The sequence below is a fragment of the Chinchilla lanigera genome, unplaced genomic scaffold, assembly GCF_000276665.1.
Source record: "Chinchilla lanigera isolate Chin_1 unplaced genomic scaffold, ChiLan1.0 scaffold00069, whole genome shotgun sequence".
NCBI classification, from domain to species: domain Eukaryota; kingdom Metazoa; phylum Chordata; class Mammalia; order Rodentia; family Chinchillidae; genus Chinchilla; species Chinchilla lanigera.
In genome coordinates, this window is record NW_004955470.1 from 3,718,110 (window position 1) to 3,736,888 (window position 18,779).

The 18,779-nt window shown below is 56.2% G+C and overlaps 2 protein-coding genes across 2 annotated transcripts in view; both read right to left on the bottom strand.

Annotated features, from left to right (window-relative positions):
• Positions 1-1,144: 1,144 nt before the first annotated feature.
• Astl (astacin-like metallo-endopeptidase (M12 family)) lies at positions 1,145-14,489 on the bottom strand. Its single transcript, XM_013522845.1, has 9 exons — positions 14,444-14,489; positions 13,595-13,720; positions 11,852-11,913; positions 10,316-10,409; positions 9,811-9,928; positions 9,020-9,201; positions 6,367-6,448; positions 6,117-6,271; positions 1,145-1,601 (listed from the first exon to the last, which is right to left on the bottom strand). The coding sequence occupies exons 1-9, from the start codon at positions 14,487-14,489 to the stop codon at positions 1,168-1,170; spliced, it is 1,299 nt and encodes a 432-aa protein (XP_013378299.1). The 3' UTR covers positions 1,145-1,167.
• Positions 14,490-17,114: 2,625 nt separating this feature from the next.
• The window catches only part of Dusp2 (dual specificity phosphatase 2), a gene marked incomplete in the record, with an annotated part of 2,444 nt that continues 779 nt past the window's right edge, over positions 17,115-18,779 (bottom strand). The window contains 3 exon segments of the mRNA XM_013522699.1: positions 17,115-17,976; positions 18,081-18,300; positions 18,650-18,771. Coding sequence (XP_013378153.1) covers positions 17,762-17,976; positions 18,081-18,300; positions 18,650-18,771 — 557 coding nt within the window.

An 18,779-nucleotide genomic window follows, 5' to 3' on the forward strand; every position in this document is an offset into this window, starting at 1 on the left:
ACTCTCTTCTCCCCAACACTCAGGTTCTGTTCCTACCTCAGACACCACCCTGACTCAGCCTCTTCTCCCACCTCTAACTCAGCAGTCCTCACAAGGGACACGGGATGATGTCTGGAGACACCTTTGACTGTCACAACACGAGACAAGGAGGTTTCAACTGGTAGTAGGTGGTAGAAGGCAAAGATGCTAACCAGCCTGCGACATACAGGGTGTGTCCCATGACAGAGGGCCATAAGGTACATGGGGCCATAAGTGGCACAGGCCCTGCTCCCCTTATGTAAACTCTGGGGGAGTTCCATGCAATCCCAGGGCTCCTCTAGGGGACACAACATGTTTCTACTGTCCTGCATGTCCCCTGCTGACCCACCTGTGAGCATGTCCCCACAGCCCCCCAACACAGCCCCAGCACATGACCCCCACAGGAGCCGGCAAAGGCCACACTGTGGCTGGAACTTTGGGACCAACGTTGGCCTCAGGCCCCGCTCCCTAGCTGTGGTGCCTTGAGCAGGTCTGCGTACTCCCCGAAGTCTGTCTGCCCCTCTGGAAAGAGGGTGGAACCCCCAGGGGTCACCCAGGGCTCACCTGTGTGAGTCAGCACGGCACAGAGCTCACAGCACACACCCCACTTTATTTCTGCTTCCCCCTAACAGCTGAGGCCCCTGGCTCGCTCTCGCCCTTGACTGGCAGCCGGTCCCTAGCACGGTACCCCTGGAGACTGGGATGCACCCAGAGAGTGGCTTTGCTCCTGGAACCACGCAGGGTCATCGGGGCTGGGGAAGGGGAGGAGTGGCGCTTGGCTGAAGGAGAACAAGTAGGGCAACCCCTGTCGTGTCCCCTCAGGGCAGGGGTCCTGAAACAGCGACCAGAGGCAGACAGAACATCTAGTCCTCTATTCGGGTTCTCAGGTTCTTGCCATTCTCTGCAGCCACAAGGGCTGGAGCAAAAACAAGAGCAAGTCAAGCCAGGCCTGCCTTCCACAACAGACCTACAGGGCCCCTCTGTCCCTAGGAGCCCTTGGGGAAGGGACACAGGGGACAGCCCAGGCCGCTAAGAGACTGGCTGGGTTGGGGCTAAAAGACAAGGGTGCTGCCCAGAGGGACCAAGGGTCGGATGACCCAGCTGCTCCAGGCAGAACGTGCTCTGTCTTTGGGGACAGAAGCCACCGACTCAAGCTCCGGGCATCCGCCTGAAGCGGCTTCCAGGTTCCCAGCCTCCTGATCGATCTGGGCTCTCCACAGCAGCCTGCACAGGTGGCAGCTGCTCTCTGGCTTCTGGAAATGGAGCTGGAGGTTCCGTGGGCAACTGGGCGAGCCAGGACGGCTCCAGAACCATGCCCGGTGCCCCTGCTCGAAGCCCTGACCCTGGGGAGGAAGCCAGGGTCTGTGGTGGCCTTCCCAAGATCGCCGCGCTGAACCTTCTCCAGGCAGGGGGCTCCCAGCCCTGGGGGTTCTCTCCAGGTCCTGCAGCAACACGCTGGCCGCCAGCCCCAGGGCCACTGGGCTCGGGGCTCCTGGATTCCCCCGGCAGTGCCTCCAGGAGTCTTTGCAGGTAAGGTCTAGAGGCAGGCACGGGGCTCTTCCCACTGCTGCGCGCCTGGAACCCTGGAGCAGGAGACAAGAGTCAGGTCCCAGAATCACAGAAGGAAGATGTGTGGCCCTCACAGAGTCCAAGCTGGCTTTGGCCTATCTCAGGGGACACGGAGCCCAGCTCAGGTGATAAGCCACCAGGTCCCTGCTAAGCCTCCGCCTAGTACTGTTCAGACCCTAACTCCTACATCACCACCAGGAGCAAGACAGCAGAGCCACCCAACTCCCCCCACTGGCCCCTGATGTCACCACCCAAGATGCCACGGCTTAGGGCTCTGGGACCTCCCTTCACGTCCTGGGCACCTGTGATGTCAACCCAGGTGTGCAGCCTTCCTTGGACAGCTCTGTGCGCAGTGACCCCCAGTCTCGCCCACGTCCAGAACGTCGTCCAGAACCGTTCCTGTGGCCCCTCTCCCTGCAGACGCTGGCCCGACCAGGGGATCCATCCACAGCTCCTCCCTCACTCCTGGGCCTCACCTCCCTGCCTCCACATCCACAGCTCTCCATACTGTCCCTCCCTGGGGGGCATCCTGGGCCACTTGCCCTGCCCCACCTGCCTGCCCCAGCCTGACCCTGGAGGACAGAGCAGGCTCCCCCCCTGCATGACCCTCCCTCCAACCTCGCGCCTCTGCCAGGTTTCATCTCCTGTCTAGCTGGTGCTTTGTACCTTCTCTATGGCCCCGCTCCTCCCACCTCTCTACTGAGAGCCTCCCTCACTGCAGGACCGAGGCTGCGATCCGCATCTCCAGACCCACATGCAGACTCTGGTCCACTCCTGACCCCTTCCTGCTAGGGCTGAGGAAGCCCCTCCTAAACGTTCTGACTGATCTTCCCTCTCTCCTGTAGCCTCCCCTTCTCTCTCCGAGATGGTCACCCTTTCAATACCTGAACACATCACTGTGCCTGCTGTCCCCACAGAACCTTCCCTCGACCAGTGCCCTCCCGGCCACCTCCCGGCTTCCTGCTCCTGGTGATATAGCCACACCTCTAGAATCGACCACAAAGCCCTCATATTATCTCCTTTAATTTAAAAAAAGATATGATATTCGCTACAGTAAGATATGTGAGTATAGGGGAAAACATCTTTAAGAAAGCTGGGCATGGTGGTGCACCCCTGCAATCCCAGCATTCAGTAGGCCAAGCTAGGAGGATGACATGAGTTTGAGGCCAGCCTAGGCTATGTAGTGCATCAAGGCCAGCCTGAACTGTAGAGTGAGACTCTGTCTCAAAAAATAAAAAAACTTTAAGAAGTGAATCTGAGACAACCACACAGCTACATGCAAAAAATAAAAGACCCCTAATTCCCACTGTACAGACCATACCCAAGTTAACCACAGATGGATCACAGACCTAGATGTAAGACCTAACAGAAGAAAATACAGACACAAATCTTTACAACCTTAGGCAATACCTTCTTAGACATGTACCAAAAGTACAATAAATGATATAAAGTCTGGGCTTCAAAATTAAATGTGTTAGATGGGAGTGGTGGCACACACTTTTAATCCCAGCACTCAGGAGGCTGAGGCAGGAGGATCATTGCAAGTTCAAGACCAGCCTGGGCTACAAAGTGAGCTCAAGTTCAGCCTGAACTGCATAGCGAGACCCTGTCTCAAAAAAAAAAAAAAAAAGTGTTACTGTTCAAAGAACACCATCTTGAAAGTGAAAAAAACACCCACAGAATATGCAAAGATTTCCAAATAACATAATAGATAAGGAATATATAAACAGTTCTTGCAACTCAGCAAGGAAAAGACCACCAAACAGGCAAAGGGTCTGTACATCTGCTTCTCCACAGAACACACACAAGTGGCCAGTTAGCACATTCAACATCATTAGTTATTAGAGAAACACAAATCAAACGACAGTGAGATTCTTTTTCACCCATGAGGACGGTGATACTCAAAGGATAGATTAAAAGGGTGGGCAAGGATGTGAGGAAACTGGTACTCTCCTACTTGCTGGTGGGAAGGAAGACAGTGCAGCTACTTTGGAAAGGGTTTAGCAATTCAGTAGCAGTAGGATGGAGTTACCATAGGACCCAGCAATTCCACTCCCAGGTATATACTGAAAAGATACAGGTTGATCCAGAATCTTGCACATTCACAATATTACTGTTCATAATAGCCAAAGGGTAGAAACTACCCAAGTGCTCATCAACTGATGAAAGCCACATATAGACTGGGGAATGGGTGAGATATGGGGCGGGGCATGAGACAGGGTCTTGCTATGTAGCACAAGCTGGTCTTAACTCCCAGCAATTCTCCTGCTTCAGCCTCCTAAGTGCTAGGATTACAGGTGTGCACCACCACACTCAGCTTGGAGTTGGTTTATTTAAAAGCGATATGATTACATGATTCTATGATTGTATGAAATGCCCATAAAGACTGAAAGATTAGTGATTAGCTGGGGCTGAGACAGAAAGAGAGGGAACATCACATGTGAAATGACTTGAAGTGGAATCTAAGTGATGCGTCTACACCCCAGCCTCACGAGGAGTGAAAGACTTTTCCAAAATGGTTGCAGAACTTACACTCCAATCTGGGAGCTATGAACAGTGTCCATTGCTCCAAACCCTTCCCAGTGTTTAGTCCTGTCAGGATTTTAATTTCTGCCGACCCAGGGAAGGGAAATGGTATGTAGTCCTCACCTTCATTTCCTCAGTTACTAACGGGGCTGCCCGTCTTGGGTGTTCGTGTCACATTAGTTTCTTCTGAGAGGTCCGTTTGGTTTCCTGTCCACTTTCCTATTTGGTGGTTTGTCTTTCTTATTAAAGTCTCTCTATGTATTCCCTGTACAACCAGTTAGAGGTTGCCAAGACTCCCAGTTTGTAGCTTGTATTTTTGACTTGTATCTCTTGAAGGTCATTATGGTTAACATAGTTAAATTTATGAATCATATGGCATATGGTTGTTTGTCTTAGTAAAGAAATCCTCCCCATCCCAAGGTTATGAAGACATCTTGCTATATTCTCTTCTATAATTTTTTTTTCTTGTACCAGGAATTGAACTCAGGACTTTGCACTTACCAGGCAGGTATTGTGCCGCTGAGCAGTCTCCCCAGCCCTCTTCTAAATGTTTTAAAGTTTTTCCATGTCCATGTAAGTCTTTTCTACATTATCTGTGCATCATAGGAATATACCTATGCATAATGTGAGTTAGGCGTTCATGTCCCTAAGCAGACACTGGGTTTTCTCAGAACCATGTGGTGACTAACCAGACTCTCCCAAGAGACCAACAGTCCCTCCTATAAGGGAGGTTCCACTTTGGGGTGGGGTCCACTGAAGAACTTCCCATCCTGTTCCCAGGAGCGGCTGTCTATCCCTGAACCAGTGCTGTCCATTTCTATAGATGCCATATACACTACAGATGCTGTAGACATATATGCTTATATATTTTGGATATCTTTCATTTACATGAAGACATTTTAAAAACAGTGACATGTGCTGCAGTAAGTCCCTGTGCTTGACCATTATTGGGTCTTCATATAAATTTAGAATTAGATTCTCCCATTATTATCAGCTTATTGGAATTTTGAGTGAGAATTTATTGAAATCTCTATCTCAATTTGGAGAAATTTTAACTTATAAAACTTTGTCTTCCTATCATTAACTATGATGCATATGTATTTAAAAAAATTTTTTTTGAGATGGGACTCACTGTGTAGTTCAGGCTGGCCTTGAATTTACTACGTAGTCTGGGCTGGCCTCAAACTCAAGGCAGTCCTCCTGCCTCAGCCTCCCAAGTGCTAGGATTACAGGCATGTGCCACCACGCCCAGCCCTATTTAGTACTTTTTAAATAGATTTTATTTTTATTTTCTCTTAAATTTGCTTTATTTGGGTTAAAGGGATGGACATAGAAGTTGCAATGCATAAATACATGTTTTTTACACGTAGACATTTTATATAGCTCTGTCACTTTTCTTCCTTGGGATCTTATTTTTATTATCAGTATTATAATCTTTTCTGAGGCTACATAGAAATACAATTCATTCATTTGGGGGTTGTGTGTAGGACTGGGGATTGAACCCTGGGCTTTGCCCACGTAAGGCCTGCACTACCCTGAGCTACCTCCCAGCTTTGATTCTTATATATCGATCCATTTACCTTGTAAAGTTATCTCAGTTCTAGCAATTTGTTTATGGATGTTCCTGCTCTCAGCACACGGCCTCTGCTTAGTGACGGTTCTCCTTGCTGTCCAGCCCTCGCCTCCTCTTTCCCGTCATACCGCAGTGGCTGGGGTCTCCACTGGGTGTGGAGTGGACAACAGTGGGAAAACTCATCTTCCTCCTAGTTTTACTGCTTTCCCATTAAAAATCACGATGGCTCTAGGTCTTTGGCAGATGCCCACTTCCTCAATTAAGAAAATTGCCTCTCTGTATTTGCTGAGAGGTTTTAATGACATGCAGTGTCAACTTTTCTCAGATGCTTGTTCTAAGTCGGTCGAGCTGAGCATCCAGTGGCCTTGCCCCACGGCCTCCTGCAGCCTACCCCCGCACCTCCCTCGCCCGACCCCTGCGCACCACTCACCTCTGCCGCGGGAGTCAGGGCCACCTGCGCTGCAGTCGTAGAGCCTGCGGACCCGGGTGATGTCCGAGGCGCTCAGGTTCCACCGCTGGCCGATGTGGACACTGGGGGCCCAGAGCGGAATGATGGTGGGCTCCCCGCGCCGGCTGAAGGCCAGCCTGGAAACCAGGGTGCCCAGCGTCAGGGTCAGGTGGCAGAAGCCGGGAGGGCAGGGGGCGGGAACCGGGAGGCTGGAGGGGAGGAGCCCACTCACCTCCCATAGTGCATCACGGATGAGTAGTCATAGGGCGCCAGCATATTGCTGCTCCGAGACTTGACGAAGTTGATTTCAAAGCCTAAAAAAAAAAAAAAAAACTTGGAAATGCACGGAGAGTGAGCAGCAGGCAAGGGAACCAGGGGAGACTTCTAGGCGTTTATAACCCACCTAGCTGAGACGTCTGAGACCATAGCCCAGTGTGAGCCTTGCCCGCCTGTCCTTGTCCCCTGCCCTCCTCAAGCCCCGGAGGGATCCAGCTCTGCACCAGGGCGGGCAGAAGCAGAGGGACCTCGAAGCCGGTCACTGCTCCCCGCTCCATCTCCCCTCCTCCACCCAAGTGCACTGCCGTGGGTAGAACCGACTTCCCCCACCCACAGATCCTAGAAGCCATAGGCTGCCAGGCACGGCTTGGACGCCTCACACCAGTCCACCCCTCCGCCCAGCTTTACAGATCTGCTTTCTCCAAGTCTGGGGCTCAAGGCCTCCCCGCAGAGCACTTGATCATCCTGCTTCAGCCCGCAAATCCCCCACAATCCCACTGCCACCTTGGCTGGCCAGTGCCAATGTCCCCCTGTCATGGGACCCTCCAAGCCCGGGAGGGGCCGGCTTCCCTCCTGCCCTGCAGAGTGAACTCCTGAAAGGACGGCTGTGCCCTTCATCCTTGCCCACCGCCCCCTCAGACCCAGCAGCAGTGACATCCGTACCCTCCTCCTCCCCAGGGTAACCACCAGCCCCCTTATCACTAGGTAGGTCAGCATTCTAGTACCTCTATCTGCCTGAAGTATCACACCCTAGAGTTCTTTGCTTTTGCAGTACTGGGGATTAAACCCAGGGAGCGATGAGCTCCATTCCCAGCCCTTCCTATTTTGAGACAGGTTCTCAATAAATTGCTCAAGCTGGGCATGGTGGTGCACACCTGTAATCCCAGCACTTGGGAGGTTGAGGCAGAAGGATCACCAGTTCAAGGCCAGCCTGGGCTACATAAGCAAGGGCAAGGCCAGCCTGCACTACATAGTAAACAAGATCCTGTCTCAACTGCATAGAGACCCTGTATCAAAAAAAAAAAAAAAAAAAAAAAAAAAAGTTGCTCAGGCTAGCCTCAACCATGTGATCCTCCTGCCTCAGCCTGCTGAATAGCTGGGATTGCAGGTTTATGCCGCTATGCCCAGCCCCCTTTATTTTTAAACACAGTTTTTAACAGGCAACATATGCATCTGAATCAAAAATGAATTATTTAAAGATTCCTAGTCAAAGTCTCCTACTTCATTCCCCTTCCTCTGAGATCCTACCTTCCCTTCCCCGGGGCAGCTAATAGCTTCATTCAGGACACATTAACTAAAATGCAAATGTATTCTCACTTTTCTGTGTTATCAGGAGAAATCACATTTTCCCCACTAAGGTAACTAGTGGGTTTTGTTTGGGTTTGGGTGTTCCTGGGGATGGCACCAGGGTGCCACACATGCCAGGCAGGCACTGTGCTGCCGAGCTGTGTCCCCAGCGCAGCGTGGCTGGTGTTCAGCCGACTGTGTTAGAACAGCTCTCACGGTCCTTAATGCTGCCTTGCTACCCACCCACTTCTGCTTTTCCCTTCCATTCCCTCCCGCTGGCATTTATTTCTCTTCACTGAAGTTGGCGCCTTTAATTTGTCTGTTTTCTCTTTGTATGGCTACAGCTAGCTACGTCTACACATTCTCCCTGAGCATGGCCTTAGCCAGGAAGCAGTGGTTTAATGGAGCGTTTCATGATTTTCATTCTTTAAGAATCCCTGCGATTTCTTTCTCTTCAGCGCTGACACAAAGGCTTGTTACTTCTCATTTTAACTTCCAAGTGGGAGTAGGCAGAGGCTGTGTTATCAGGGTCTACTTTGTCTCCTGATCAGAATGTCTGTACGGAGTCTGCTTTTTCAAGTGGGGAGTTTTTCACACTCTGTCACAGGGCAAACGGCTATGAGGGGCCCTTGAGAGGTCAGTGTCCCTGGTCTCTTTCTCTCTCTCTCTCTCTCTCTCTCTCTCTCTCTCTCTCTCTCACACACACACACACACACACCACGCACACTTCTTCAGCCAGGTCTGATTCAGTCCCCACCCCTGCGTGCCTCTGAGTGCCCCAGGCTCTGGGGAATCCGTGCACACTGCTCTTTGGCCCTCGGCAGTCCCCTGGGCCACAGCTCTGCAGCAGGAGAGGCCCACACAGGCCCTGACGCTTGCGGGAAGCCCTGCGTCTCCCTGCACATCCTGTCTCCAGGGCTCACGCATCTCCTCCGCACTGACCTGCACCAGGCTGCTGTCCGTCTTCTCCTTACCTCCGGGACCAGGCCGTGAGCCCTCGAGGGCAGGGATCTGATCCCCACACACAGCTGCTGCTTGCTGGTATCCGAGCAGGGGCTCCTCCTCCTCCGCCCACCTCAGCCTCCCAGCCTGCCTCGGCTCCCCCTCAGCACCTGTCTCTTGCACAGCACTGCAGAGCTGTCCTCTGCCCCTCACCTGGCACAGGCAGCCTGCTATGTCCCAGGCTTCTGCTCTGGCTTAGTGTCCCTGGCTGGTGAGCAGACCCTGCCCTTGCCCCCCGAGTGGAACATCCAGCATAACTTCAGGTTGAGTACTCAGGGAGCAAGGGGCATCCCATCTGCACCCGGGCCTCGCTGGCTTACCTGGCCGGATCTCATGCCAGTTGACACGGATGTAGCGGTCCCGGTCAGCTCGCGCATGCTCGTGCCAGAAGCCCAGCACGTGCATGAGCTCGTGCAGAACGATGCCCCGGCCCCTGCGGAGACAGGCGGGTACCAAGGACACCACCTGCATCCCTCCACTACGGCCCACGCCAGAGAAGCACCTGCAAGACACCACAGCAAGCTGGCTGCGTGCCACCCAGGCAAGGCACGGAGCAGGCGGGTCCCGTGCCAGGTCCCGGGATGGAAGGGCACCAGACAGGTGGTCCCCATCCAGACTCTAGGCCCAGGTTTATGGCCCTCTCCCTTCCCTGGACAGCCTGTGCTTGGGGAAAATGGGCAAAGGAAGCCTCATTGCTGGCCTGGGATGCCAAGAAGAGGTGGGAAGTGACACTGACAGGGATGACAGACCCAGTTCATTGAGTGGACCCACATCAGAACCCCCAGGGCACAGCGCCCATGCCCCTCATCTCAGGTCCCTAACAAGCGAGGTGTCGCCACTCCCCCAGAAGAGAAGGGAGGAGGGGCTGGGACCTTAGGGGACTCCCTTGGACTCAAGCGGCTCACGCAGTGTAGGCCCTGCCCAGAGTTCTCCACAACGCCTCTGGGAGACAGCGCTCTGCAGGCCAGGGTCCCCACCTGGGGCGCCGGGTGCTCACCCCGGGCACACCCTTAGGGGCAGGCAGGGAGTGGGGACACAAGCTGGCCCAGAAATAGCTTGGCGCACTCCAGCCAGACCCGGCAGCCAGCTCCGCCTGTGCCGCCCCGCTCACCCGGCCATGGGGATGATGGAGATGAAGTCTCTCTGGCCTTGGTAAGCGACAAACCGGATGCACGTGACACGTTCAAACTCGGCAAACGCCTCCAGGATGAGCCGGCGGCTGGGCTCGTCTGGGGACGACACACCCTGGTTGAGGCCCTGCCACAGACAGGACTCAGGCCCGTGAGGCCAGAGGTCCCCAGCGCGTTTGGAACCAGAGGTGGGTTTTGTGGAAGGCGATTTTTCCATAGATTTGGGGGTGGGCAGCGAACCAGATCCCTCACATGCAAAGTTCATGGTAGGGTTTGCCACGCCCCTGTGAGAATCTAATGTGACCACGTGTCTTGAGGGGACCAGACGGCCCCCATATGCCCCCTGGTGCAGTCGGATGCCACCCTCCCAGTGCCCATGGAAGAGCTCTACGGGGTGGGGGGATGTGGCCACACGGGAGAGAAGGAAGAGAAGACCCGGGCAGGAAGGGGCTGCGCTGTGAGGAGGTCCATGCCACACGTGCTCACCATACTTGCTGGACAGCAGGAAGGGGACCTCCACGGCGCCACCAGTACTTTTAGGCCACTTATTGTCGGTCACCGACAACAGCTGGAAGGGACTCTGAGGAGAGAGGGCAGCTCAGGGGACACAGGCCACCGAAACTTTGTGTCCATGCCCTGGGCCGCTACAGATGTGAGAGGTGGGGTGGGGGCAGAAGTGCGGGGAGTTAAGGGCCAGCGTGGGGACCGTGATGCCCAAGACACAGCCTTGTCTGAGATGACAGAACTTGCAGGTGGCTGAGGTCAGCAGAGGTCCCAGCACCCCAGGATGCCTGGCTCAGAGGAACCCAGAGCTCCAGCCGGCAGCCCCACCCTAGCACCTCGGCAAAGCACGGCCACCCGGAAGAGGGGAAGGGTGGGGACAGGGTCCTACCAGGGTGACACCCTTTCCCCACCACTCCCTGAACCAGAACTCCTCCCAGCTCTCAGTGGCCCTGCCCCTCCTGCCGCCCAAGATGGGGCTCCATCCCGCTCTGCCAGTCACAGCAGTGTCCTCCTCCTCGGCTCTCACTGGATAACCTGGACATGGCTGTGGGCCTCAGCTCTCCCATCCCACCTCCAGGGGACACTGCCAACCCAGCAGGACAGCCCTGCTTTCCCTGCCACTTCCTAACTCAGATCTCACCACATGGTTCAAGCTGGCCCTGAACTCAGAGATCCTCCTTCCTCAGCCTCCCAAGTTCTGAGATTACAGGGTGCACCACTACCCCTGACAATGCTGCTCCCTGTCCACCAGCAAGCCACTCCAGTCCCGCAGCCTCTCCCTCTGCCTGCCTGCCAAGGTGATCGTTCCGCATTCCTCCCTGTGCTGCTTCGCCTAGTCATGGAGACCACCCAGGTTCTCACCCCTCATGCCACTCCTCGCTGCCTGTGTTCATCTCGCTGTTCCTGGGTGTTATGGTTTGGGTCTGGATGTCCCCCCAAATCCTCATGCAGTCATGGGGCGGGCTCCTAGATTTTTGATTAATGCATAGTCCAATGCTGGGATTATGGGTGTGAGTGCTACACCCGCCCTGGGGCTGGTAGTTTGCATACAACAGAAGGGAGGGAAACAGCCTTGCCCCCCGCCACTTTTCCCTGTTCGCTATTGTTGCTTTTGCTGCTTTCTGCTGCCATGAACTGTTGCCCTGTGCCATGTGCCACCCTGCCTTGGAGCCAGCCGAGTATGGACTGAAGCCTCCATAAACTGTGAGCTAAATGAACCTTTCCTTCCTTGATTTTGGGCATCAGGTATTTTGTCTCAGCAATGAGAGAAAAGTAACCAAGACACTGAGCATCTGCCCTGGGCTGGGTCCCCAGCAGGATCATGAGGTCTCCCGTCTCTGCCTCCAGGAAGCCCTTGTTGGCTCAAAGTGATGCTACCTCAGTGGCCACCCTCCCTTAGTGCCCATGCTCTTTTCCTCATAGAGCAGCTACCCTGACCTTGACAAAGAGGTGACTACCCAGCTGTGAGACAGGCCTCTCCCGCAGCGGAGCTCAGAGGGCCCTGGGGTGTGCACTCACCGGCCGGATGATGTCCCCTTCCACAAGGAAGCTGCCGTCTGGGGCTTCCTCCGGGATGAGCCCTGGGAGGAGGAAGACGGGGATGTGTGTTGGCCCATGGCCCCCTCAACACTGGCTGTGGGGACAGGCCCAGCAGGGCCGCAGCTGCTGCGTCCTGAAGCCCCCAGGCCTGTGCATCACTCGACTTTGGAGCAGGGCTTCCCCGAGTACTGAGGCTGGTGGCCTTGGGCACGTTGCACAGCCCCTGAGGCCCAGCCCTGTCGCATCCTTCTCCTGCACAAACACAGCCCACGGCCGCTTGGGCTCCCATCCCACTCCAGGTCGCCCATGCTTGGAAGGGCCTTCTCCCGGCTGGGTCCCCCAGCCCCATTCCCAGCTGCGCTGCTCAGAACCTGCGCCAGGGTCCCCACTCATCCCCAGGCGAACCCTACTTGTGTGATGTGGGCACATCCAGGACTTCAAGCTGCCAAGGTCAGAACCTCACCCGTACCACACAGGAAGCAGCGAAGCCAGCTCCCGCACGCCCCCTCCCGGCCCAGCTCGCCCTGGCTTCTCAGCCCCTCCTGCAACTGACTTCCAAAGGAGAGGTCTCGGGAAGGACCAGGGAAGGACACGGGCTCAGACCACAAACAGCAGCACAGGTACATCCCACCTCGAGGGAGGGGCCAGGCTCCTATCCCTCTGAGCCACCATGGGCCACTGCAACGAGGAGGAGTGGCTCTCAGAGACCTCCTGGGATCCGGCCCAGCTGGGAGCCATCAGCAGCCATCACGCTCGCAGCTGGGGACGCCCAGCTTCTCAGGCAGGGCCACTGGGCAGGGTGTGGGGGCTTTTAGCCACTGCGGGGACTCCCGGAGGGAGACCGGAGGGCACTGGGGTCACTAGCATGGAATTTCCCCATAGCATCTGAAAGTCAGCACCAGGGGAGGCTCCCCTCAGGGTTCTGGCTCCCTCAGACCTTCCACAGTGGCCAGAGACGGGAATGGCGTCCTCTGCAGGTTCAACAATAGTGCAGGCTCCAACCCAGCACAGAGAAAAAGGGCGCAGACCACACGATGGCCACCGCATCCACTTAGAGTCCATCGGAGGGCACAGTCACCCCCGCTCTCCCAATACTTGGGCCCACGATGGCAGCAACATCTGAACTCCGACCCTCCGTGTGCTTTGTCCCAGCCCGACTGTGTGTCCTTGTTCTTGGCTGAGATGCCCGAAAAGGAAGCCCCGAGCAGCAGGCCAGGCCACATCTGCAAACTCTCTCTCCCAGGGTAGCTGACACCTTCTCAAACATCTGCTAATGACTTTAGTGCAACTTCCAGGCTGAGACCCCGTGCCTTATACTCTTGCCAGGCCATTTTAAGACCTGTAGTCTTAGCCAGATGTGGTGGCACACATCTACAATCCCAGCACTCTGGGAAGCTGAGGCAGGAGAATCACAACCTAGTAATTTAGCAACACTCTCTTAAAACAAAAAAGCTGAGGATGTAGCCCACTGAGAGGCCCTGCATTCAATCGCCAGAATTGCCCCACTGTCAAAAAAAGAAAAGACAACAGTCCACCAGAAAAGCTACAGAAAAACAGCTTTAAGCATTGACCAGTAGGACTCCTCCTGCTTAGAACCGGCTGAGTGAGCTGGTACATTTCCTCCCAGCTTTTCCTGCACATCCAAATGCTAGAGCCATTTTTTTCACAGCCCAGGGACAGTGTCATGCCCCTCCAGGCCACTAGGAGACGCAGTGCCCTCACCTTGGTTAATAGCAGGGATATCCTTGTCCCAGGATGCTGGGGTCCCCTCAGGGGTGAGGTCTTCCAGGAAGCTGGCGCTGCAGTCTCCTGCACACTGGGAGGCTGGGAGCACTCCGAGGATCACACCTGGCCCAGACACAGTGCAGACACATGGGTACCTGAGGGTCCCAGCGGAAACGCTACAGCAAGACATGGGGTGGCTGCCAGCCCCAGCCCCTGAGGACAGATGGCTCAGCCTGAGTTTCAGAGGCCTACCTGGCCTGGCCCAGCTCAACAAGCACCAAGGTGCCAACTTTAAGGAGGGAGGGCTCCTCAAGGACCTAACCCTGGGCTCAAAAAGTCGTGTGCTAGCCAGGCTGGTAATGTAGACCCATCATCCCCAGCACTCTGAGAGGCTGAGGCAGAAGAATGGCAAGTTTGGGCTATTTATCAACTTAGGGCAACCCTGTGTCAGAATAAAAGTTTTAAAAGGGACCTGAGGATGTAACTAAGTGCAAAGGTGCCGGGTTCAATCCCCAGTGCCACCAAAAGAATTTTAAAAGACATGTGCCCTGAATGAGGGCCAGGCTCAGACCCTACTCCTGGGCTCCCTTTCTCAGCTTGAGATTTTAGGAAAGAGCTCAGCCCAGGGAACTTGACGCCCGCCCCAGCCAGGCTGGCGTGGAAACCCATACCCCAAAACAAGGCAGTCTGGGGTGCAACACCTGTACCCTGCTGCCCTCAGGGTTTCTGGGCTCTCCTCTTGGGGCCGGGGCTCTTCTAGGAACACCCTGGAGAACTGAGAAGCTCAAGGAAACCCCGCACCCCTTCCTGGCCTCCCCCGGCACCTCGAGGTCTGGCGCTGCTTACCTGGCAAGGAGAGCAGACCCAGCACCCAGGGCCACAGGCCTCCCATGCTCCCTGTGGCGGGTCTCCACCAGCCTCTCAGAAAGCAAGAGGACCGGTCCCAGCAGGACAAGGCAACCAGCTCACAGGCTCAGCACCACCCCCCTTAAATAGCAGCTACTCCGGCCCCCACCTGCAGCCCCCCAGCCACCTCCACCACACAACCACCTCCACCTGCCACGTCCACCACACAACCACCTCCACCTTGCCCCCAACCACCTCCACGTGTGACCCCTCCCCTCCTGCCTGTGGCGGGAGCCCAGGCCACCGCCTTCGGGACCCATGCACCTGCCGGGCCCTGTGAGCGTGCGGCTCTGCTGAGGTCTCCTCCTGCCACCAGAGGGCAGAGCAGCTTTGTAGAAGGATGTTCTGGGCCATGAGGTGCTGCAGGCCAGGCTCCCTCATCCTCCAGCCAGGGAAACCCTTTACCGTGCCTCACCTCAAATTCAGGCATGGGAAAAGCCCCCAGGGTTCCCCAGGATACCTGGACAGAGGAAAAGTCACCACACCCTTTATTTTGCTATTTGTTTCAAAAGGCGAAGGATCACAAGCAGGGTGTGGGGGCACACACACCCATAATTCCGGCATTTTGGAGGCTGAGACGGGAGGATCATCACAAGTTCAAGGCCAGCCCAGGCTGGATAATGAGACCCTGTCCCAAAAAGCCCGAGGAGTGAGAGAGGATTGATTCACAATCACAAGTGCAGGGCTCCCTGATATTTCTCATCCTGAACACCCCTTGTCACCAGCACCCAGAGAAGACTGCCGCGCAGGAAAGATGGAACTTGGGACACTGAGACCCACCATGCACGCGACCCCTGCACCTCACCCACAGCCTGCGTGAGCAGCGCACGTTTGTCTCCATCTCACAGACTCAGGAAGTAACGCTCCTTACCCATCCTCCTGCTGTCTGTCGCCAGCCCAGCCACCCAGGAACCCAGTGGGATTGACATCCTAGGGGTAAGCATGTGGGCACCTGGCAGAATTTGGGAGCAGCTACTCCACCCCAGTGCCCAGGGAAGGAAGGGACAGCCAAGGACAGCTGCTGTTGTCTCATCTCCCTGTCCCTGTGTGCCTGGAGCCCAGTGTTCCTCAAGAGACGGACATAGAAGCCCAGGAAGGTGAGGGGTGAAGGCAGGTGCCCCGATGCCTGGACAGGGTACTGGCATGGGTCGCATGCACATCATGGACCTGCTACTTAAAAACGAGCTTGCTCTGGGGTCATTTCACTGTGGATACATGCATCCTCCTGCCTCAGCCTCCCAAGTGCTGGGATTACAGGCATGCACCACCATGCCTGGCTGCATTTGTTAAGAAGTAAATTGAGAGGAAGAAACATTCAATTGTGTGGAAGACAAACTAGCAAAACACATGGGGAGGGGGCGGGGAAATGAGAAGGGCCTGAAGCCGCAGCTGCCAGTCCTGCTGTGTGCGAGCTGGAGCTCCGGGGTGGGAAGCGCCTGTGACTGGGACGCAGATGTCACCACTTACCCCGAGAAGCAGAAGCCTGCTGAGAGCTGAGGAAGCTGAGAGCAACCTGCCAGCTCAGTCCCTCCACAGTGCCCCTGTCCCCCCAGAGGGCAGAGGGGACAGGCCCAGGCCTCATGGAGTGAGTGCCCTCCCATGGGGACGTTCACGAGCATCTGTCCTGGGCCAGATGCACACGGGATGTTGTACATGGCTCCCAGCCCAGGCCACTCCCAGGCTTCCGCAGCGAACCTCCCGCACACGCGCCAGGCCAAGTCTACAGCCTGCTCTAAGGCTGCTGATGAGCCCACTTCACAGTGGAAGAACTGACACAGAGAAGTTAAGCGAAACCGGCTCCCCGTGGGCCACGGTGGCGCACACTTGTGGTCCTGGCACTTTGGGAGGCTAAAGCAGGAGGACTGAAAGTTCAAGCCCAGCCTGAGGAACTTAGCAAGACCCTGTTTCAAAATAAAATTAAACAGATTAAAAAGCTCAAGTGGGAAAGCCCTGGATTCAATCCATTGTACAGAAAAAAAACAAAAACATAAAAACAAACTGGCTCTGCTCTGGCACAAGGGTGCCGAGTCTCAGGAGTCTGTGGGCACTGTGCGGGCCCCTCCCTGAGGTCCAGGAAGAAGCTAGTCGGGCCGCTGTGAGGGCTACTAGTCCCCACTGACATGTCCTCCCCGCAGACCCCGGGCTGCACACTTCCTGGGGACAAGGAGGGGCTCTGGAACAGGGGCACTCTGAGGCCTCTGGCCCAGCTAGGGACGCGGGTACATGTGACAGACCGTGCTGCCCTCCTGCAAGGAAGAAGCCTCACAAGTGGGCACACACGGGCACCGGAAGTCACACACAGGGGACATACATTCCTGAGGCGAATACACATGCACACTCCCACGGGCCCAACCACACAGGCGGACACACACACCCATCCCGTGATCAGAAAGCAAGTGGGTCTGATCAGGGTGGCACCAGGTCCAGTCCTGAGTCCTGGCCTCCCAGCACCCACCGCTTCCGTTCTGGGCCAAGGGCCCAGGCCAAGACGGAGCTGGGCCCCGGTTCTGGCCCTTTGTTGGAGGAGGGGAAGTAGAGCCCAATCGAGAAACAGCTCCGGAGCCTTCTCAGGGGCAAAAGATCCACAGATGGAAGACAAGACACTGGGGAGTTGTTTTTTAAATAAAACAAATATTTTATTGAACCCCCCCATGTTCTGTATAAATATAAAGTGCGAAGTTTCCAACCCCTGCCCACGGGGCGGGAGGAAGTGGGGGAGGGAGTGTTAAATGTCAGTTGGACACAAATAACTTTCTGGCGCCAACACAGGCGAGAAACGCTCACGCACACACGCAAGCAAGAGGTCTTTTATGTGGCACACACGTCACTTCCGAGTTCCCAGCTCCTTCAGGAGCACAGGGCTCGGGCTCCAGGACGCCCCCGTGGGGCTCCCGGCTGTCACAGCTTGTTCCTTCGGGCTCTCTGGCTTCAACCTGGCCATGGACCACAGAGCCCAGTGTGTAGAGTCCAGTTAATTTCTGCCTGCCGAGGAGGGGCTGGAGAGAGATGAGCCCTCTGTCCTTGTCCCCTGAATAAGGGCCAGCCCTTAAATCCCCCGCAGAAGAGCACCCAGTCACAAAGGCCAGCATCCTTGCATTCCTAGTGTCCCCACCTGGGGGCTTTTCAGGCTCAAAGGAGGCAGCAGCCCCCCACCATAGTTGAGGGATGCACTTGGCCATAGGGGCCCCCACATGTCCACCCCTGGGCCCCCCAGGCGCCAGCAGAGCCTGGCAGTACGGGGCTGGCAGATGCCCTGCCTCAGTGACACAGCACTTGCGTCTCGAACTGCAGCAGCTGCCCCATGAAGCTGAAGTTGGGGGAGATGACTCCCCGGCGCTGCTTCACGAAGTCGAAGGCCTCGTCCAGCCGCACCCGGCGGCTCTGGATCAGGTATGCCAGGCAGATGGTGGCGGAGCGTGAGATGCCCGCTTGGCAATGTACCAGCACCCGGCCTCCGCTGCTCTTCACCGAGTCTTTGAGAGAGACGGGGTGGCAGTCAGGGACCGGCCAGGAGAGGGGTGTCGCCAGCTTCCCCCAGCACCGCAGTCCCCAGGCCCCAGACTGAGGTCGCCCTTACCGATGAAGCTGATGGCCTCCTGGAACCAGGCGCTGATCTCCACCATCTGGTTGTCCTCCACCGGGATGCTCTTGTAGCGGAGCAGGCCCTCGAAGTGGTTGGGGCAGCTGGCCGACACATTGAGGACGGCCGTGATGCCGCAGGCCCGCAGGCCCTGCAGGTCCGAGGAGTGGCTGCAGCTGCCCAGGTACAGGAAGGGCAAGATCTCCACGGGGCCGCCCTGGAGGAGGAGGACAGACAGTGAGACCTTTCCAGCCCTGGCCTGGAGGGCTGAGCACCTCCCCGGGGACACACCACGCTGACCCAGGGCCGGAGGAGGGGCCCTCAGCCAGTGCCCCGACCAAGAGCTGGGCTCCCAGAGGACACACAGGTGCCCTTCAGTCCCAAAGAACAGACCGGGACCAAAAAAGAAAGAATACACTGGGACAGAGCCAGACTCCCGGACCCCCCCACACACGCACACGCAGGTGAAGGTGTACACAGGCGGACTTCTCCCTTTCCCTAGAGGCGCCTATCTAGCAAGGGGACGAGGAAAGGGACAGTGCCAAGGAGCCCTGACCTCGACTCACCTGGTCATAGACGGGAACCCTGAGGTCAGAGCTGCTGCTTTCGGTCCCTGTAGGGGGCAGCACCGGGGCGGGACCCTCGGAGCACAGATCCGGACAGCAGGCCTGGAAGCCATCGAAGCCTCCTGCGGGG